General features: G+C 35.3%; 1 protein-coding gene across 4 annotated transcripts in view; it reads right to left on the bottom strand.

The window, feature by feature from the left end:
- NPAS3 (neuronal PAS domain protein 3) overlaps positions 1-23207 on the bottom strand; it is a 617745-nt gene that overhangs the window by 294183 nt on the left and 300355 nt on the right. For all 4 annotated transcript variants that reach the window (XM_069858438.1, XM_069858439.1, XM_069858441.1 and 1 more), the window contains one exon: positions 20461-20543. In XM_069858438.1, the coding sequence (XP_069714539.1) occupies positions 20461-20543 (83 nt within the window). The remainder of the gene's footprint in view (positions 1-20460; positions 20544-23207) is intronic.

Genomic DNA, 23207 nt, shown 5'->3' with positions numbered 1-23207 from the left:
TTCTAGCTGGTGCTTTTCCTCCACTGCTTCTAAAAAAAGAACTACTGTTTAAAAAAAAAACACCAAAAACAAACAAGTGACTGACTCAAAGACTAATCATAGAGGAAATGAGAAAACAGAAAATGAGATAGATGGACAGCTAGACTATGTCACAAAGTTAGGACAACATTATAAGCTTTAGAATCAATAAACAGAATCAAAACATTATTTGGACACCATTATGCAGTATGAAATGGATTTTTTTCTAAAGAACATTTGCACCTTTGAAACAGAAACAAGAGAGAGGTGATTCTGTTTTATAAGATTTAAGTTCTGACTTGCAATATTAAGTTTTGTTGAACACAGTATGTTTACTTTTGTTTCCTAGATTGTGTGGACGAAACAATGACACTCAGTAGTCATGTTCTAGGGGAAAAAATATATAGTATGCCCCTTTGGTGAGACAGTTTTTAAATTCTAATAGAATTTCAAGGTTATTATCTATTTCAGATCAACACTGGAGGTCAGAGTTCACAGCAGCCAGAATTTACAAACCTCCAATGGGTTTTGATTGACAGCAATCAGCATCTCTTCAGCATCACTGAGGGAACAAAGTACAGGTCAAGACAGCAGGCGATTTCATCTGTCATTTTTAATTATCTAAATGATATTCACAGACAAAACCTTTCCCATCCATCAGGGCATCGCATTACCATAGACAATGTTTGTTTAAAGAAGAGGCCATAAAATCAAACAATTATGAATGCAGACATGCCTTGCTATTGACTGCATAAATAATCAAGTGAGATTTCCAAAACTCTCTGCTAATGAATTGGTAGATTGCTGGCAGGAAGTGGCAAGTAATAATACAGACAACAATCTAATGCTCTTATTGACTTTTACTAAAGCTTTGCTACAGCAGCAAAGATCCAAAAATGACGTCAAGTAAGGTTTCCATAGGAGCCGTATTGATATCAGTACACTGCTAAAATACAAGTAGTTAACTCCTGACCTTATAGTAGGACCAGCAATCCCCTGGGAGAGCTGAAACACTAGCAGCACAATACATCATGAGCTGAGCCAACAGCCTCAGGGCTCCAACAATGTTACTGCACAGGCAAGGGTCCCTTCTTTTGCCATGTATAATAGTCTAATCCAAAATAATTCAACTGCAATCCCCCAAATTAACTCCATTTGAGTCTGTTATATGAGTAAATAAACATCTGTAAACTGAGATTGAAATGCATGCATCTAGTGGCATTGTGGAAAATATATTTCACAGAATACAGTCTGTTGGAATGGACTCAACCTTCTTAACCTGATGTCCCCAACAGGTTAACAGTCACAAACAGTTTAAAGGCCAGACTCATGGGTGACATAAATCACTGTAAGTCTGTTGCTTCATTTACATTATCATGACTACAATTCATTAGCTATAATCATAGGTAACTAACCATCCCAAATGTTAATGATGGTATTGGTTTCATTAATTAGAAAAAGCAGAAAATTATCTTTTCTGTTTAAGCCTGACATGGCAAAACTAGAAACAATCTCTTTTCCAGGTTCTAATAAAGTATCACAAGACCTCTTTGGGGAAAAAACAGGTACAGAAAGATGACACATGAAACATGCAGACTGTCTCCATTCAGTGGTGCAAAGCTTAAGACGCCCTTTCTCTCACTAACAAATACTGGAGAAGGATTTCCTCTGGGTAAAGGAATTAGAGTTCACACCAGATGCACTGTGAAGACAATAGCCACACTGGCGGTACAACACAAAATAAGGGCAAGAGTTTTTTGCAAAACCCATGAGGATGGTCATTTAGAGAGAGAGAGAATAGCAAAAACATTTCCCCTCTTTACAACATGTAGACAAGATTGCTGTCAGCATGTAATTATAGTTTCTTTCACCTGAAAGCATACCACTAACCCTACAAGTTTCACACTTCTCATCCACATGATGTCTCTGGAACTGGTCTGGCAAGTGTGGAGCATAAAAGCAGTTTTGTACTTCAGAATCTCAGTAGTTTTTCCTGCCAAAGAAAATAAGCCAATCTATGTTTGCAAAATCTTGTACTGCCAGCTGTGTTTCTGGGACTATCCATCACATCCATTGTGTCTGAATGAGCCCAAACTACTTCACCTACAGTCTCATATTAGCTAACTCCCACTTTTCAAATCTTTATTAGCTTTTAATGACCTTTCACAGATTTTAAAGAAGGAAACCAGACTGATCTCAATGGGATTCCAAAAAGTAAGGTTTTTAAAGAAGAAATGGAAAAAGCTTGTGATGCAGAGAGATAAGGACTATCACTATATTTGATCTTGGTTCACAGAAAAAAAAAAATAGTGGAAAACTCTTCTCTTCCCTTCAGCCCCTTTCTCCATATGCGCCCTTCCCCACCTGATTTTAACTATCCTCAAAGAGTACAACTGATTTTCACCAAACTAAACAGATATTGCAGGTTGCATCCTACTGCAATTTCCCGCCTTGAACACACAAGTGGTAATGAATGCAGGGTATCCCATTTTTGCAAGGTACTGTAGAGCTGTTTCTAAAAACCCACTCAGAATTTCTTCTTAGTAGGTAATACAGTACAGCTTGCTTTCTCATGCTGGTAACCAGATAACAGAAAAATTAAGATTGCAGTAAAGGTTTTCTGCTCCTACAACCCAGCCTTTTAGTTCAAGTTCCACAGGTTCAAGTTCTGATCCTCAGTAATGCCTGGTCAGTATTTGTTCTCATCAGCTCAAAAAAGTGACTGTGATAACCTGCATTCACTGTATATGGATGTCTGATAGAATATACTCCATTTTTTTCAACAAAAGTCATTCTAGATCTGATTGCTAACCTAAAAAATCAATATTGTACAATGTTACAAAAATTTTTCTTTAGTTTGAATAAAGTTCATTATTTCCCAGTTCAGATACAGATTCTTTGACTGTAGCTGTATATTTCAATGGGATAGAGAAGCATGTAATCCAGATTTACATTCACGATTCTGGGTCATATAAAGATCTGAGTTTCTAGAGAAGGCAGATAAAACTAATAACTGCACTGAAATTATTCTAGCTAAAAATGTTCCTGTATAAGATGCCTTTAGCAACCACTGCTAAAATTGTACATATAGTAACTGGTAACCACTTGCTATAAAAGAAGTGGTGCTTCTTCCCAAATATGAAAACTTTGTTCTATGAATTTCACCAGGAAGCTTTCGCCAATCTTTTGTTTTATTTTGCAAGTCCAATACTATGATTTATTAAGATTTACTTTTTCTAACCCATAGGAACTACTTTTTGTACTACTAGCAGTGAAGAAGAGGCTTGAAGTTTATATTCAATGTATTGTAATACACTTTTACAATATTTTACCTCCTATGGATACATATCTCAGGGCTGTTTAGAGAGACATCTCCTTTCCCCTAGGAAAACATAGTGTTTTTTAAAAATCCTAAAATAGATAAAAATATTTCAAAATGTTTTGTGAAGAATAGTTCTCTAAAGTATTAAGTTGTGTTTAATCATATTTCTTCCTTTACTAAAGCAATCATTTATACCATGGACAGTCTGAATTAAAATAATCCATCAATGCATTATAGTTTGGTTGCAGGCAGTAACACAAAGGAGAATGCCATGGCAACAAACCACTGGAACTACAGAACTTTCAACCTTTCAACAGAAACAGGGAGTCTCAGGTAGGTGCCTTTCTCAAAGAGAAAGATGCCAATATTTCTATGAAACATTACTTTTAGAAATTATGTTTAGAAAGTTTTTAGATGAGATCTTGACCTGACAGGCAATATAGACACAATTGTTTCCAATGAATATATTATGTTCCCTTTCCTCTTGATACTAGCAGTCATGGTATTTTCAGTAGATGAGTGACTTCCTGGAAAACTTCTACATTACAGGGCACTTCAGGTTTCATTTATTTCATAGTTAACTTCTGAAAGGTAAGACTACAGCCCAGCAGAGGACTTCAAAACAAGTGATTACTGACTTGAGAATGTATTTCAGGCTTTCAGTTGGTGAGCTAAGAAATATGTGACTGGCTAAAGTTCTTTGAGAAAGACAGTAACCAAACTGATACATTTAAACCATTTTTTTCAATGGCACCATTATTACAGTGCCCAGGGTTGAAATAGTCCAGGTTTCAAATCACAGAAGCCAGGAAAAAATTATTAAATCAATAAGAAAAAAACCTAAACACCCCAAAATATCCCACTGTCAAGTAAACTTTCTTTGCTGAAGATCCTTTCTAGATTTGCAAAGCAATAATGGAGAATAGTATCAGAATGTTGGGTAAGTCATAACCTCTTTAAGTACTGGTATTGCTTCTTTATGAATAACAAAAATAGTACCTGGTGATGAGAACAGGCAAGTATTTTTCAAGTCAAATCAGTCTACAAGTGTTTAGCTGGTGTAACTAGAAAATGTTATATCTCAAATGGCTCAATGGTTGAATAATATAAGATTGTCACATGACCAGATGTGAAACTATAGCATCAGCAAAAACTGCAAAGGTAAGAAGAGTTGAACAGCAAGTAACTCTCTCCTTGAAAGCAGAAATCAGGGTAATATATGCTTGCACAAAATAAACCAAGGAAATTATCTTGAAATAAACAAATCTTAATGAATTATTTTGTTATATTGACAGGGAACTACTAATAATCTTGTTCTTAAAAGAGGTACTTCATTTGAAGGAGGAAATCTTTCTACCTATAATGAAGGGTGTTACACTCTTCTGCAAAACCTTTGCAATATCAGAGTATATTCATTCTTTTTCCGTCAGTAGCTCATGGTATTCAGTCCTGGATATCATTTCTTTAATCATTATTACCATATTTTTTGTTTTTTAATCCTTATATGCACCTATTAAGACAATCATTTAAGCATCTTTTAAGTCAAGCATAAACTTAACTGTAGGGTTGAACTGAAGCACAGAACAGAATTCCAAACAAGTTTATTGTAACTAATTGGCCACACAGACAATATGTGCTCTAAGGAGTGCTAAGTTTTCAGCTCTAGTTCATTAACAGTGATATAAATCAGGAGCACCCAAAGGAGTCAGCAGAATAAATAGCTTTTAAAAAGAATGAGAGGATCTGCACTTGTGAGGTATGAAGAGTGGCAACATTTCTTGGTTCTTAACAAAGCATTAAAAGTTAGAGAAGTAAAATTCCATTTAGATACTGTCATCAACTGCAGCAGGACAAGGTCTGAGGAATTCTGCCAGCTTATGTATTTCTTAAAAAACCCCAAACTTGTAAGACACGAGGTTTGGGTTGAAGAGTCCCATTTTGTTTGATACTTGAGAACCTTAGCATTTTGAAAAAAAAATATCTAGCACTTCTGGAATTTAAGCTAATCACTGAAACGCATTTTCGTACATTCAGTCAGCTACATACTCTGAAAAGGCCTGGCTTAAAACATGCTCTGAATTTCCTCCTTTCTACTCCATTAGGCAACTGAAAAACTGTTCTTACTTTCAGCATAAAAAATCAGTTATACTCACGTGAACAAATGAAATAAAATCTATTAAGTTGTCATTGTTGCTTTTATAATCATTATGGGTTTATTTATTTCAAAGAGACAAGAATTGGGCTTGCTTCTCTGTTTCTCTGACTTCTGTTCTGACAGTATGTTGATTACAAGATTTTGGCCTTTGTGTTGTAAAAACAGCAGTTATTTGTAGAAAATACGCATATTCACTGTTTTCCATACTATATTAATTTACTGTGCTAGGACTTCTTACTTTTTATTCAATTTTTAAAATACTATTAACTACATACTGTGGCTCTGCACCATAAAGTTCATGGAGGAATTTGACTTCAGATGATTATCACATGTGACCTAAAGGTTTAGTTCTGCAGGAATACTTCAAAATACAAAATATTTAAGGAAAAGAAGAGCAAGATCAGAACATCATCACATTGCTTACTCCTTCTTTTAATTCAGGATCTTCTGTGGTATGAGTGGTGCTGAGGAGTTCACACAAATGGATCACAAACCTACAATTTTGATTATAAAAGAATGCTTGTATCTTTATAGAAATTTTTATATTCCAAACATGTCTTTTAATCTACTAGTAATACAGTTTGCATTGTTGTTCAGTACTGCTTTTCTGTTAATATTCCTATTTCAAACAGTGACAACCAAGAAGATTTACATCTGAACCTTCAGCCTGACAGGACAGAGTGAAACAGACAGGCATTCAGTTTTGTCTCTCCTTTGGGTGCCTGTAGAATACATGAGTTATGCTGAATAAAACATAGAGTTCTTGAATAATCATTACATAACATCACTTAAAATTTTAATGAAAACAGTAATTTATCGATATATTGGCTGCTACATTAATCAGGAAAAACTATTCCCACTCCCCTTAAATTATTCTCATAACATTCATGTCAGTTAGAGCTCCTTCAATGTGCTAATATGTGGGGGACACTCACAAAATCTAGTTCTAGACAATTAGGGTGAATTTCTATGCTTCTGCTATAGTCACAAGAGAGAGAAAACTTACTGCAATGGGTAATTTACAGCAAAAGCTTTATTTCATAGTTGTGAAATGCCTTTGTTTCTAAAGTCTGCCTTTTGCATGCCCCAGACATCACATAGGCAGTTTGGTTAAAATGAAGTGGTTTTGCCAGAAAAGATAAAATTCATCTACAGTAAGAAAAATCAGAAATGAATACAGTTAATGAAACAGCATAATGAGCAAAATAATAATGCAGAAAATTTTTTAAAGGTTTCAATACTTTCCAATACGAGATTTTTCTGCAGAATTATCTCCACAGTTTTGTTTTGCTTTGTTTCTAATAAGAAGTCCTTATTCCTTATGTAATACACAAAATGCTTTATAAGAATCTGTGAGAATATTATTTATAATAATTTATAAGAATCTGTCACCACAATTTTGTGATTATGGTGACAGACACATGTGACATCTCTAAAAATATATGTCAAATCACAGCAGGACAATCAAATAACTAATATTCAAAGTACTAGATATATTGACAGACTAAAGGAAATTCAAAGGAACTGTATCATCGTACAGAAAAAGCATACTGAGCAGGGGACATTTCTTTATCTATTTCTAATTTAATGTCCTTTTTTATCTCAAGAGAAGCTTATAAAAACACTTACCTGTGTCTTAGTGGGCTAAAATAGTACAAGCTGGGCATTTTAACTTTTCTACCTCTTATATTCATGATGGGTTTTTTTATTTTGAAGCATTTCCCTTTTAAAGCAGACACAAAACCTCCCTCCTGCTAATCAATATAAGCACTGGTTAAAATTAAAAACTCAATGAAGTCACGCCTTTAAGAGAAATATTATTGTTGTCATTAACAACACTTTAAAATAGAAGTACATAATTGGTAAAATACAATGAAATCCCAAAGGTAGAAGCATGTTAAACCATATTAGTTCCAAATGACTAACATTTTTATAGTACTAGCTAAATGAATTAATAATTATTGGCTACTTATTTTAAAGGATTGTCATTTTTTATTTAAAGAGCTATGAAGTACATGCTGCACTGTCGATAATCCTTCCAGTACCACTCTCTTTACAACAGAGGAGATTTCTACAGCCCTGCAGCCTTATAAGATCAGCTCCCAATGGTCCCTATATGCCGTATGAATTCCATATTAGAAAGGGTTGACAAAAAGTTCTCAAAATAAAAGCATGCAAGCAAAGCTGTGGGAGAGAGCTGATAAAAGTAGCATGTGTTCCTGTTCAGAGTCCACTCTCTCTGTGAAGAAATACCTATCTAGTCTGTTCAAGGGCAACTTCAGCTCTGGCATTTTGACCACTTAATGCTTACAGTGAATTTAGTTTAAGGATCTAAGTCAGGGAAGAAGTATGTGCTCCACTGAAATATATATATATAGGTACTTCTGAAGGAGATTACAGGCAATTAAAGAAAATGCTTTAAGCTTCCTTTCTGAGTTCTTTTACACCTTCATCCTGTAAAGGAGGCCAATGTGCTGAGTTTCTCAGCCCTAGAGTGTCCTGGATGGTTCTTGACGTTAAGCATTCATTCATAAGTGAGTATTTTAATTACAAAATCTTTGAAACAAAACTCTCCCATTAGCTTATAAAAGTGAAACACAGTATTGGATAAAGAATCTTGCTGAAGGAGAAAATACTGGGGGAGAGTGGAGGCAGAAGCCCCTATGTCTGTCACAAGATTTTCTTACTCTCAGATTTCTCTGTGTGGCAAGAATGGATTTGGCCTTTGCAGGCTTCTGAAACGGGCACAGCATAGGAAGAGAACTTCTTTAATAAAAAAAAAAAGTAATTTCAGAGTTTCTGGAGATCAAGACTGACTTAGGAACCTATACTGATTCTCCCAGGAGAGTGAACGAGTAAATATTAGCCAAGTTGCTTTTCTACATGAGAAACAATGCTTGTAAGTTCCAGTCCTTTCAGATGGATAATTTTTCTTTTGGCATTTAAAAAATACTGTTATTTCTTCACTATGTTATTGCTTTTTATATGCCTGCATAAGCAGAAAAAAACTTACGCACCACAATCTTGCCATGAATGGGAAGAGCCCTTATCCAATCTCACAGGACATCTTTCGATCTAAATTGGCCTTTCAAACATAACAGCACTGCTTCAGAAGACTTGGCTTATCCATTCAGTGACTGTGTTGGCTGGGATCTCTAAATCATCAGGAATACAGAATCTGCTCCAGGTTGGGAGCCAACTACTGGTGTAACACTGACAGATGCAGGACCCATATGCCCAAGTCTGGGTAGGATGCCTGTATTACCAGCATCTGGACGTCGGCTTTCCTTTCCTGGCTCTGCTTCTGGCTTTGCTGATAAACCTGATTGTCTTCGTGTTGCAGGTCAGCTTGCTGCTGCCCTGTAGTCACGTTTCTTGTATTAGTGAGTAGTTGTTCTCTATTAAGGGACACTGTCTGAGCATAGTATGCATTCCTTAATGCTTTCATATGCCACTACACACCTAATTCCTGTATTTCTACTGTTCCTGGTGATTTAGGCACAGATGATGAAAACTTGCAGGTGCAGCAAATCTGTAAAATGTGTAAATGTTCATTCCCTGTCTAGTGACTAAGGAGCTCTGCTGATACCATCTACTACTTTAAAATCATGAACAATTTTTTACTGCTAGATATACTGCCAGGAATTGCAAGTGTAAGATTTGGATGACACCACAAAAACCATTTTTATAAAGAGGAAAACATACCACATTAAAATGCTCTATATGATAAAAAAAAAAACCTATGTAAAAATTTGCCAATATATCACTGATACCTACTAAGAAATTTGCATGTGTCCTTTGACAGCCACATTCTTGACACTAAGCAAAATAAACGCTCTTTAACTAAAATGCTGTGCTCTGCTATTGTGATTGTTCTTCCTTAGTTGCTTTGAAAAACTATGAGTTTTCTCCCTTTTACTTGAGAATGCAACAATAACCTTAATACTTGGGAGCGAATTTTGATAATATCCATAAATTAAGAAATGTTAACCATTTCCTCAGGAAAGAAAGGCCACTTTCCAGTTACATTCCGAGTCTTCTAAAATCACAGCCTCTCCATGAGGGAGGTCACTGAGTGTCATTCTATAGCAATGCTTAAGGGTATACATGCTTCTAAGTTCAGCAATAGCAGCTACAGTGACTCCCTGCCAAGTCTTCTATGTGTCGATAATTCATACTCTCATCAGGAATAATCTGTTTGGGAGTTGGGGAAACTTTTGTAGAATGAATGCCAAATGTTGCTAATTAGGCTGTTGGCAAACATTGGGCAGTAAAAAGTCAGTATCCTAAACATTCAAGGACTAGACATGAGGCAACTCCCTACTCTCCCACAGGATGTGCCCAACCTAATGTGAACTGTTACATCCTAAAATGCAAATGTGCAGGGGCCTAAGTAGACACAAGTAAGAATCCCTACAATACCCTCAATACCAATTCCAGTGACAAGAGCTGGCTTTTCTGTAGGAAGGTGTAACACCTTCTGCTGGCCAGTAGATGTATAGGTCTGATCTTTCACAGGTATAGCTTTAGGAGCCTACAAATAGGTGTTGAATTGAAAAATACCTCTTTTTGTATGCCAACTGCACGCCATAAACGTGTCTACTTTCAAAAAATTAGACACACAAAACATGGAGAACTACTTTCACTTTCAGTACAATAAACTTATTTTTAGAATAAACAAAAGCACTTCCTTTTTCTTTTTATAGCCAAATACAACATTGTATCCTTGAAAATTTGAATTGTTTCCTACCTTTTAATACACATCTTGATAACTATTATTTATGTTTAGAATAACATTTAGGCCTTCTTCTTCAAAGGGAGGATCATATTCTATCTTTGATTTTCCTTGACTACATAATTTGTAAATTTATTGTCCCAAACTTTTCATTCTAGAGTCAGCAGAGAGCTTTTTATTTCCACAATTGTCCACTGACAGAATGCTTTATATTAAAAAAAACAACCAAACAAAACCAACAGAAAATTCTAGACCATATTAGATATATGTTTTGGGGTAAAATATTGGTTGCTCTGAATACTGAAATACCATGTACAGTCACAAAGATTAAAATCTTTATGTTAAGCAGAAGATACTACTGAAAGGGAAAACAGAATAATACATATTAAGTGCAAAACAAGCCAATGATAAGCATTTTAAACCACTATCTATGTAGGGAAGAATTTATTAGCCTGGAGAAGAGGAGGCTGAGGGGAGACCTCATTGCTCTCTACAACTACCTGGCAGGAGCTTGTGGAGAGGAGGGTGCTGGCCTCTTCTCCCAAGTGACAGGGGACAGGACGAGAGGGAATGGCCTCAAGCTCTGCCAGGGGTGGTTCAAGCTGGACATTAGGAACAAAATTTTCATGGAAAGGGTCATTGGGCACTGGAACAGGCTGCCCAGGGAGGTGGTTGATTCACCTTCCCTGGAGGGGTTTTAAGGGACGGGTGGATGAGGTGCTGAGGGACATGGTTTAGTGATTGATGGGAATGGTTGGACTTGATGATCCGATGGGTCTTTTCAAACCTGGTTATTCTACGATTCTATGATTCAATCAGTCACTAGCAAAGAGGTATAGTCTTACAGTAAAGTAAAATGGTATATCTATATAGTATTCTCCTTAAAATGGAAAAGAAGAAAACAATTAATTGGCTAAGTACTGTGCATGATTAATGAACAGAACTCAGCATCATTTTGTATCCTCTGTAACCCTATTTAATGTTGGCCAAAGAAACTGTGATACAATGTAATTACACACAATTACTCCACTTCTGAAATTGTCATAGTTTGCATCCACACTCACTTTTTGAATTTCTGTATAGGCAGAATTTCTAGTACACCGATTTTAGCAGCAACTAATGAAAACAATTTTTAATCAACTTTTGAAATAATATACTTCAGAATAGAGAGCATGCTCTACAAGCCTGACTCATTTATTTCAACAATATTTTCATTCCCTTAAGTGTTATGTGCTTTGAAGTCTGTGTAAAGGTGTTTGCAACTTCCAAGTAAAATCCTGGGGATACAGCACTGCACCTGGGGCTCCAGCTTCTATAGCACTGGAGAAGACTGAACACTCAGGTTCTATGTTAATACTCAATTTTTATATTTCTTTAGACCTTGGAGTTGCAAAAAAAGGTATGAAAAGGGACCAGCAGATAGCTGATATGATGAAAGAACTCAGAGCTAAAAGTAGCCTTAAACAACAGCATTCACATGACTCTCAGCTGTCCATACTCTACTTAAGGGTTCTCTGTATGCAGACTCCAATATTACCCTTTGCCAGCTCCAGTGCAAAAACAGGGTACACAGTACTGCCCTTAACTTCTATTGTAGAGGAGTACAAAGGATATTTAATGCCATAAGACCTGAAATTAGAAATATACTCAACTTTGAAACTATCATTAGTTTTCAAGAAAGTGAAGAAAAATAGCAGTTAACTTGCACAGCATGCCCATAATTTTTCCCATTTTTTTATATAAAATCAACACCTTTTTCCTTTCTTGATGAATGCTGTGACTGAAACGAAAAAGAAAGAAGACATTCTGAAACAAGAACACTTACTGTTTTCACCTATATCTTTACAAACATCTTGGAAGGTATAATTCTATCTGGTGAACCCACACATTAGTTTATGCTGCCTATACTTCTCAAGCCACCTTACTTCAGAACAAAATAGAGCTAAACCCCAAATCATAGCTGAATGTAGACTCCATTAAATAGACTGTTCTTGATGTATCTGAAGAAAATTCCTCCTTCAGCATCTACAGGCTGCAGAAAGTCCTCCATTTCTTTTAATGACCTATTCCCTCTGTCTGATTCAATACAGCCCACTGGCTATGGAAATGACAACACTCAGCAGGTGACAACAAAATGGTCAACAAACAGTGCTGAGATATGTCATTTTCTTCAAATACTTTCTCAGGAATTAAATGACACACTACAGTATGCTGTGTCCTGCTCAGATCAAATATTTCTTTATTAAATGAAACTGCATGCTTTTATATATAGTTGCTATATAAAATGCAGGTTTAAGAGTATTGCTTCAAGCTCTGATTGCAAAACAATTTGCTATTTCCCAGCCCTCTTCTAGTCTCCTTTTAGTATATGACCCCTTGGGCAACAACTCCATATTGAAAGCCCTGCCCTTATGGAGTCAACACAGAGTTTTTACTGTGACTGGGAAAAACTGGAGTATGTAAATTAGCACCTTTTCAGTTTCCTAAACACAGGAAATCCTCTTGCTACATGTTTCAGCCAACGTCCCTGAGATGTTCCCCCTTGAAACAGTGGTATCTGTGCAACTCCTTCAACCTTTCCAGAATCTGATCTAGCCATTGTTCCTAGCCCTTTTTAGAAAAATATAATGTATCAGCCTGACCTCTGTTATAATTTAACTGCTGTAAAACCAGAGCCATATCCTAGCACTCAGCAGCATTTACACATTTGAAGTGCAAAAGAGCATCCAACAGTGAATGGAGGCCTACAACATTAAATTTCTACAAGAGAGGTTTTTCTGTCTTCTTTCAGCTTCAAATATAATTCTTATCATTACTCTGAATGACTTACACTAGTATAAAATGTACAATTAGATTTCTAAAGTTCTAAATAAATTACCATCAGATATAAGCATTTACCCTTTTATTACAAGGGGATGATCTTCTGAGAAGACAATCAATCTACAAAATACTTGAGAAGAGACTGGTGATCAAACCTGAATAGATGCCTATTTAGATTATATATTTAGCTGCAGAAAGATGAAATAGCATCTATCCTTAAATCATAGAGACGAAACTGCTATGGGAGATGCTTTATCCCTGGAAAGGCACACTGCAAAACAAGATACTAATCTTTTCTTACCAGAGTTCTATGGCTTTTTTTCACGACATATCAGCATTTAAAGTGTTTTCCTGTTTTTAAACTGTGTTCAGGTAAGGTGTTTGAGCAGTTAGTAACTGGAAATTTCGTGTCACCCCAGATTACTGTTTCCATGTAGAATGTGTCTGTCATTTTCTCAACATAAAACTTAGTATCCTGACATTTTTAAGATTTTGATCCTAATTTAATGTTTTTAAAATAATCCAGATTATTTTCTTTGGTCCCATGCACTCAAAAACTGTATTTTTTTAGAAAGTCGCACTCCCCTCTGTATATACAACCATCTCTTTCATCATAAATCCATAATTTTTGTTGTTTATACTAAGGCATTAGAGTATCCAATTTATTACTGTTACCTCACTGTTTCTGAATGACTGATTTGAACTTTACACAATTGTCAGCTTTTCTAGATAAAACACAGTTGCATACTGAACATTTTTGATGTTGGATAGAGATGCAGACTAAGTGCCTATTTTTCTGCCTTACTGTGTTCAATTTCCAGACTGCACTTTGTGCCAACTTGTACCCTCTTTGGTTTTGTACCTAAATGTTCTGGATGCCACTTAATCTTAGGAAGAAAACTGATAAAAAATATGCTGAACATGATAAATAGGAGGTTCAGCATTAAAATCCAAGCATAGAAAGCAGACTGCATGTGTGTTTTACAGAAATTATGTCACCATAGAGGTTTATGCAATCTCCAAACTTTCAGTTCTTACTTGCTACACACTCATTCTGTCTCGTCACATTTCACACAGCTCTTCACTGCCAAGAAAAAGTTTAGGATCACTTTGCTGAGTGGTTTGATCTGTAACAGCTATTTCCTTTTAATTTGTCTCTTAACTTCCACTTTATTTTTGGCTACTGATGCGTAACTTAACGTCTACTTCATCCCCAAGATCTTTACTTTCACAAAGCACAGATCTATGTTCTCCAACATAATCTCAGTCTTGTCAGCTTCTTCACATTTTAATCTTTTTGCTTGCCTTTGACACATGCTAACAGAGATCAGCTGGCAGTAGTCTACCCCTTTAATCCCATGCAGGCTGCAAGAAGCTAAAGGGTCTTCTTCATCCACAGAAAATGTTCCACTAACATCATTGTTAGCAACTGCCCTTCACAGACCTCCAAGCCAGTAGAAGTCTTTTCTGCTAACACCTTATACAGCCTGGAAAAATTCTCCATCAGCACTACCAGCTGCTGCTTCCTCACCTTTAGTCTCGTGTCACTATTTCTGTGTTGACTAGTGTTATACAGAGATAACCTCATTATGTAAGACACAGAGCGACTGAAAATAGCAAATGAGAAGATAAATCTTCTCCCTAATCTTTTATAGCACTGCAATACTTCCCTGTCCATTTTCCCACCTTTTTTCATTTTCTTGTCAGATGGGGCTAACTGTAATAATTCAGATACTGGAAGAAATGGGATTTGTGCTCAGCCATTGCCTAGCAAGCCACAGAACTACCTCTAAACTTAAGGTTAACTTGTACTTGTTTTCTACTGCTTAGATCCAATTAAAACAATCCAAAGTTTTGGAATACTCAAACATTTGTAGGAGATGACAAATTTTAGAACTATTTATTTTCTTGTTCAATTATAATTATACATACTGCGGGCCAATTTTAATTCCTAACAGTGTGCTTACAGGGCAAAGTATTAGCACTTTTCCTTACAGGAAAAACTTCTGTTTCTCCCTGAAATCGTTAATTGTGTGCAACCCTTGTACATTAATCCACAATCGCTTATTACTGCAAAAATGCAAATAACTTGCTCTGTTCACTGCTCTCTAATTTGCCTCAACAAACTGATTCACAGGTTTTGCACAATCTAAACTGGTTGCATGCTGAACATGCATATTCACAGTGTATGGAAAACTTTACCCGCATGCTGTCCAAATATATGTGTAATTGTCTTGTTATATTCTAATCTAGTTACTACAGGTATATAGCAACATCTTCCAAACACAACTAAATATTGTAGTGAAATTGTATAGTGAATTCTTTCCACTTTTTGTCAATGCCAAGCATGGCAGAATACCCTTGTCCTATAAAAAAGTGTTAACAGCACTGTAATAATAACAATAACGAAAATAACAATAATAAAAATAAAAATAATAACAACAACAATAATAATATTAATGGAGGACAAGACCTATTTGGGTAACAGAAAAAAATCTGATGTGAAAGTTTCCTTCAAATCGGACATTTCTTTCTACACCTTCTGTATTTGACAACATTCCTTTAAAAATTAGATGATAAAACTGCATTAACTTGAGGAGCATGTGGAAACATTTTCCAATAATGACTTTCAGTTTTTCTGGTTGAATACATGAAAAAGCCTCTTGTTCTGTTTTGTGACTGTTGAGATATTAACACATTTTTTAGTTCTCGGTTTATCATGTGACCATAACTACTTTTGAGAATATTACATGCATGATTCAGTCTGTTATTTGCAGCTACTACACAGCTCAGACAAAGGGATGGGATCAGACTCTGGAACACAATTACAGACCCAGCCTTCTTTTAGTTTAGGAGTGCAGGTGGATAGTAGCTACCTGTGGACAGAAGAGTAACTGCTAGAGTGCTCACTTGGAATAAAGAAACCGTTACTGATTTTCCTTTTTCCTGATGAAATTGCACTTTATCTGACATGCTCCAGAAAGTAACTTGGTGACCTAGATAGAGTCCAAGCTATTCTATTAGGTATTGGCATCACCTGAAATAATTCACTAGAAACCAGAGATATTGCATTCATCCCACACATTCACCTCACAACTAATAAGGGACCCACTCTGAAGAACAGCAGCATGCTATATTGACAGGCAGGATGTACAGTTTCATGTTAGCCTTATTATTACAGTCCTGGATGCCTTAATACAAGTAATTTTACAATAAAAAGAATATAAAACTATTAGAATGAGGGACATTTTTCAATTGTTCACAATGCTAGCAATTCATCAGGCTTCTTACATCCACAGGATGTGGGTGGTTTGTTTGTTGACTTTATATATAGAAAAGCTGAAATAACATCAATGAGTTCTCTATAGAATGGAAGTAAAGACACAATTAAATCTCCATGAAGTTCCATCCACAAGCTGGGGGCTCCAGTGGATTAAAAAGGATGAGAAATATGTTTATAAAATGTCAGATTGCCTTTCATTCACAGAAAGTAAGAGACCACTGCATGGAGTACAGCCAAATTGCTGCATTTGAGCCATATGTAGCTTCCAAGCAGTTCAAATTCCACTCCCATTCTAGAACTACGTTCCATGATCAAGTCTGTGCTGGTACAGAGGCTCCTAGGAAGCAAAACAGGGCTTGTGTATACTACAGATTACTTTGGTGGGTCACTTTGGACAAAACTGTACATGCACTACAGGTATTCTCTCTGAACTTCGTGTTTCTGATTTCAGGATTATTTCACACAAAACTAGTAAAGGTAGGACAGCATAGACAATTTAAGAAAACCAGCATCCAAGTTATTGTGTATGGTAATATAATGCTATATGGAAGTGTTACAGTTTCTTAACAGTTGAATAGGCACTGTTGAAGCAAAGAATGCAATTATGAAAGTCATCACTCCTCTTGTATGCAGGAATATAAATTCACTATAGTTCACATACATGGTTCTATTCGTATAACTAACACCGTCTTTCTACCCTATTTTGACTTTAAAGCTATTCCATTTTGTTTAATTCTGCATATTTATTCTTTAAAAAGACAATGGTATCTTTAAAGAAGGAAATATATAGTTTTTACAAATATTAAATTTTATTTGAAAATATTGTATGGTTTACTTTTAATTGTTTTAGAGTTCAAATTGTAAGGTGTGTTCTTTTTTGTTCAAGAATGTTAAAAGCAACTAATTTAAATATGCAAAATTATCTTGAGTTGTTCATACGTGAACTTAAAAGCCATGCAACACAGGAAAATTAAGTAATTATGCCTCCAAGTTATTTACTGCAATTAAGCTCATTTATCATATGCAAATTAGTGCAAACTGGTCTCATTAGTTACTAAATTACTCAATATGAGCTGAACAATGTAGCACTCCAGTTTGTAATGAAAAATCCCTGTAGAGGCAAGCAGTATCAATTAAGCTAATTTGCATATGCAAATATATTCACTAACTTTCCCTTTTCTCTATATTTAGTTCTACATTTCTTGATCATTCCTGATTATATGAAGAATATGGGGTTACTGACCCTTTTCCACATCTTCTCAATAGCAATGAAGTTAGAGAAAAAATGCAGGGGCAATGAAAGAAATTCTAATCTTCTCGCTAGCTTTTACAACAAGTTTCAGTCAAATTTTTGAATAGCAGATACTAGAAGCAATAATTTTTACTGGGTTTCTTTAATAAACAAATATAATATATATAAAGAAATGTAAAACTGAAGATGTCTTTACTGAGGTCTATTCTCATTCTAACATCATTTTTCAGACAAAATGTAGAAAATAACAGAGCATATAACTTGGCAAACAAAAAATCTTGTCAAAAATTAATTAATGTATAGCCATCATCTATTTTTCTCCTCCATTACAAGCATTTCTACTGCTCATCACTCAGGTGATTTTACTTGGAAAACATTTTTAAAAGACTTTTTGTCCTGATGTGAAGCTTCTGATATAAATAGTGTTTGGGCATTCATATTTTGTGCTGTCTTTCTTTTCACAAGCACAGAGCGGATAGTGTCTTCGCTTCAAACCTACTATAGAAATCTCTTCAGCACAATATATAACAATCGGTTGTGGCTTGGAAATTTTTTTGACATGACTGACACTTGTGGACTCAAGATGTAAATCATCACAAGTTGTGCCTCCATTTCTGTGTTTACATCACTATAAATAAACTATATCCACTTTTTAAAAACATAATGTATTATGCTTCCCATCTGGTTGACAATAAAGTATCAAAATATTAGAAGGATTAGAGAGGCTCCTTAATTTCTAAGTTTACACCTAACTCAGTCTTCAGAATATTAATAGCAAAGGAGATTAAACATACTAAGTATCAATTCAACTTCCCCTGACAGCAGATTCTGAAATCAAACACAGCTATACCCAAGATATAATCAAGATTGTTTACTTCACTTGCTAACAATACTTATTACAATGCTGCCTTGAAAATAATTTCTAGGAGCAGCAGAGTAAATGAGAACTTGTTAGAACTATATTCCACCACAGAATCTGTCTGATTGTTGTTTTAAAAATAAGTTGGGCTTCTGAAGATTATCATTATACTTTAAGACCACAAGGCAGTACTTTGAAGCACTCTCAGATCTGTTAAAAGTGAGGTACTTCAATGCATGACCCAGGCTTTCCTTTCAAGTGTTGATTACTCTGTTAAAATAAGACAAGACTTTAACATATCATGATAAACTTTCCACCATTATTAATTCATTTTGTCCTTTATCCATCATCAACAGTCTATACTCTTTTAAATGTAAGAGTGGAACTTTCTATTATCAATTGAGAGATTAATGGGAGTAATTTGGTAAAAGCACCACCCTCCCTGAAAAGGCCACACCTCAACAGATATTCAATGCGATGCTTATTGTAATTTTGACTGAAATTCCTCAGTTACACATACAAGTGCAATACATATTTTTTTATTAGTACTATGATAAAGTTGTATCCTAAAATCAATGCATACAAAAAATAAAAAAAAAAACCAAAGGGGAATCTAGTTTAAATACGCAATAAAATCACTAATTGTCTTAATACACAATAAGTGAAAAATTCAAATACCAAGTAGTTTTCAAAGTGGCCATCCTAGGTTTTACCTAGATATTCATTATTATTCATATTGTAAAAAACATACCTTTAGTTTATACACTACATGTTTGCTTACTCAAAACAACACTTTGACAAGTTACATGAACTGGAATATCACAAATCTGCTATTTCTTCCTTGTTTCTACACTTATCAGACAGCATAACAGCACTTCTGATATGCCAACACTGCAGATACAAGTGCAGATACCTTTGATACAGTAACTATAACACAGGTATTTGCTTACAGAATCAAAAACTTGACCTAGACCTCTGCCAAGCGTGTACAACTAACTGAATCACTTCATTCATGATTTTTGTTTCAAACAGAAATTCATTCTACCAGTTAATTTCATGTTTTCACGTTCTAGAAAATTATTTTGTTGATATTTGCATAAAGTTACTTTACAAAGATGCGAAAAATCTGACATTATCCATACTGCTTTCAAATGCCACAGCTGAGTTAGTAGAGAGAGATAGCTCTCAATCATTCCAAATTAAGTGGAATATTCCTCATGATAATATCCTAATTTACCTCTTTTGTACCTCTCAAAAGATAATACACCAAGCAATATATTTGCACTGAGAAGCTGTGTACATCACGAGAGAGCAGTTATTCAGTGCCACATTTAGAAAAGACTACATGGTTTTTATTTCTGTAGTGCTGGGTTTTTGTCTTGTTGACAAAACACAACACATTTGTTCTTAACTGTTTCTGCTCCACATTTGATTACTGCAGCCTAAGAAAGGTTGTAGTAGTCCTGACAAAACAAAGCATGTATGTTTCCATCAGGTCATTGTCTTTCAGTTTAATCTTCTTGGAATGTAATGACTTCTACAGTATGACTAAATTCTTTGACAAATACCAGATTCATTTTTATCTCATAGCTAAGGAGACCTAGGAGGCATGCTGATGTTAATTTTTTTTTTCCTCTCTGCAGATCATGGAGGAAAACATTGCTGATAAGCCAAAGCAGTGGAAAGAAAACCCACTAAAACTATATGTGACAAGGCAAATCAAATCACCAACACAAAACACTGTTTTGTGCACACATGCTCACAAATAAAAAAAAGCATTTTGTGAACAAACACCTACTGCACAGTTCTAAACAACAAAACATTGTGATTCAGCTAAATAATACTTGCCCCTCTCATTAACATTCTCCCAATCACAGGCTTTCTAAAAAGAAGGAAATATGAGCTTTAAAAAAACCCAACTCATTAATAAAAGTACTGACAACAACACTGTTCAAATTATTGTCAGAAATATGACTAGTTAGTTACTTTGATTTTTCTTCGAAAAAACAGTTTTACCTGTAGAATATGACTTCCCAAATGTGATTCAAATACTTCAATGGCAAGGGCACTGGGACTTCTCCTGCGCTGGGCACCTATAACTGAACAAGAAACAATTATGTTGCCAGGTCTGCACATTCATTTCTAATGCATGCCTGATCATGCCATTTGACATTACTAATTAAATATCTTTTGCATTTTATACACGTGTTAATTTCAAATTTGACTTGCATATAGTAAATACATTTTCAGTGACTCAAATTTGAAGGATAAAAGAATAGTTGTTCTCTTTTTTTAAAAAAAAAAATCTGTTTAAATGTCCAAGAACTCTGGGAATTATTCATTTATTCAAATATATCCCAAGTCCATGTAGAAGGCTGGTTTTGTACATGGTGATGACAGCATGCAGAATCTAGTGAAAAGAGAGGCTATACATAACGTAAGCGTTTTGAAGCATGGGGATCAAAACTAAAATTACTCAGGAATTAGGAATAGATGAGAGATTTATCTGAACATATTATTTATCTTATTTGAAGCTGAAATGAAGCAAACACAACATTAGAAAGTCAACTTCTGTAAGCACATCTTAGATATCAAAGTTATTACTAGGCCTAGGGAAGTATTGCAACATCCTGAATATCCATGTTAGTTGCTGGAATAGGTACTTGAAACTTCAGCTTCTACATTTAAATTACATAGTTCAAAAGTAAAAAGTAATTAATAGGTAGTTATGTTTCAAAGGCAGCAGTGACTACAAAAAGGCTGGGAAATCATAAAAAAACATTTTGTTAAACTCTATGCCAGGAGCACAAAGCCAGTATTTGACTCTGAGTATAATCAAATACACCCATCTACTGCAAGCTGAGGTTTCTTCTTACGTCTAGGTTGTCTTTGCCACACGACCAGAGAAAACTAGAGCATGGAGAAGAGAGCTCAGGGCTGCAGGAACCTTCCCTTCCTTTCTTGTCTTCCAAAGCCAGGCACTTCCACAGCAGAGAGAAGTGAAGTTCATTCTGCACCCTTTTAAAGTGTGTACAAAACCATCTACATCCAAAGATCCTGATGGTCTAATGCCTCTGGAGCCATCACTTCACTAGTACATGTATTGCTCTCTTTACAATGCAAAACAACCAGAATGGATGATTGCCATTACTGAACAGGCTAATTTAACACCTCAGAATACTGAGCAGCAATTTCTCAGGCTCCTATGATACTGGCTGCCAAATATGGTATCAGTAAGAAAAGATAAATGCCAACTAATGATAGTCATATTGACCTAAAAATGTAATATCATTCCTTATTGATGCCTCACATAATTTCCTTGCAGGAAATTTTGAGCTATTTATACTGGGCAAACAGGTGGCTTCATTGCTAATAGATTCAAGCAATAGCTCATAATTACAAATGGTGACTGCTGGAGAGCCAGTATTTTCTAAGTCCTCTTTTCTCTGAAGGTAGTCAAGGACATAGATGCTAACAACTTAAGAGAAAAGACTTTTAGAGGCTTCTGCTTTATACTGCCACAAAAGCTGCTAATAGATTGAACTCATGTATTTGGTTGGGTTTTTTTTAACTTCAGTTGTTACTGTGACTGATCAGACATGCCAGCATAATGTTACTATTTTACTAGTTTTAGGTATTTAGTCAGTCTATATCAGCCTTCTGATTCTAAATAATTTTGCTTCTCTTTGCCTTATCTCATCTTTGCTATAGCTGTAGCCTATATGTATGCTATAGCCTACTATAAACAGCAATGCTTATTTCACACACAAAAAAGCACATTAATGTTTCTAGCAACTCAAGGCCCCTTTAATTTCCCTTTTTGCAGACAGATTTAAAAATGATACATTTTTGTCCTTACCCTGCCTCCAGATGCATTATCAAACATTTGCTTTAACTGAATTTGTACCTATATTCCTGAGAGAAACTTTAGTTTTAGATGTGGGACTAAACAAAATATATAACATTGTAAAGATTACCACTATTACTGTTACGATTGCTATCAGTTAGCACTATGCTTTGAATGGTCATTTCATTTATCATCTACCACAAACAAAAAGGAAATTCACAATTGTGGCCTGCTAGACATTGCTTCATAATGGTCTCTATGACAGCACTGCAAAAAAACCCAATAAACCAAACTCCCAAACCCACAAAACCTCCCTGAAATACTTTAGATCCTTTCGTTCTTCCATCTAAACTGTGTTATACTTTCTACTACTGTCTGAACACATCACCATCTGAAATTTGCCTTCCAATTAGTCTTCTTTTTCCTGCCCATACCCTTCCTTTACATTCTCCCAGCAGTTAAAAGTGAATCCATTACACATTGAATCCAGTTCTATGATGCTCATTGTTAAATGCAGGGGTTTTTTAGCATGTGAGTATTGTAACTTGAATAAAGAGCATGAAGATAGGGAAATACTTTTTAAAACAGTATCTTTATATTCAAGTGATGTTTACAGGTAAACCATCAGCTCTTCATACTTGGGACACTCAGTTCTATAGGTCAAATGAAAACACTTCAAGGTCAGCAAGTTAACTGGAAAACATGAGAGGGCCACATCTTAGCTTTAAAATTCATCAGTTAAAGCCTCTATAAATGTCTGCATCCTAGTGGTTGGTATACCGGGCAAATATCTAGCACTTTCACGCCATTCAGTTCACTGATGTTTCTATAGCAGTAGAACTCTTGGATGTATTTGTCTTACACTTACTCGAGTGATGGCAGGTTATAATGACAGTTCCTAATTTTGCAGCTAGCA

Source organism: Phaenicophaeus curvirostris, chromosome 5 (genome assembly GCF_032191515.1).
Source record: "Phaenicophaeus curvirostris isolate KB17595 chromosome 5, BPBGC_Pcur_1.0, whole genome shotgun sequence".
Classification (NCBI taxonomy): domain Eukaryota; kingdom Metazoa; phylum Chordata; class Aves; order Cuculiformes; family Cuculidae; genus Phaenicophaeus; species Phaenicophaeus curvirostris.
The sequence above is the reverse complement of the archived record's forward strand: the minus strand, read 5'-3'. Positions and strand labels throughout refer to the sequence as shown.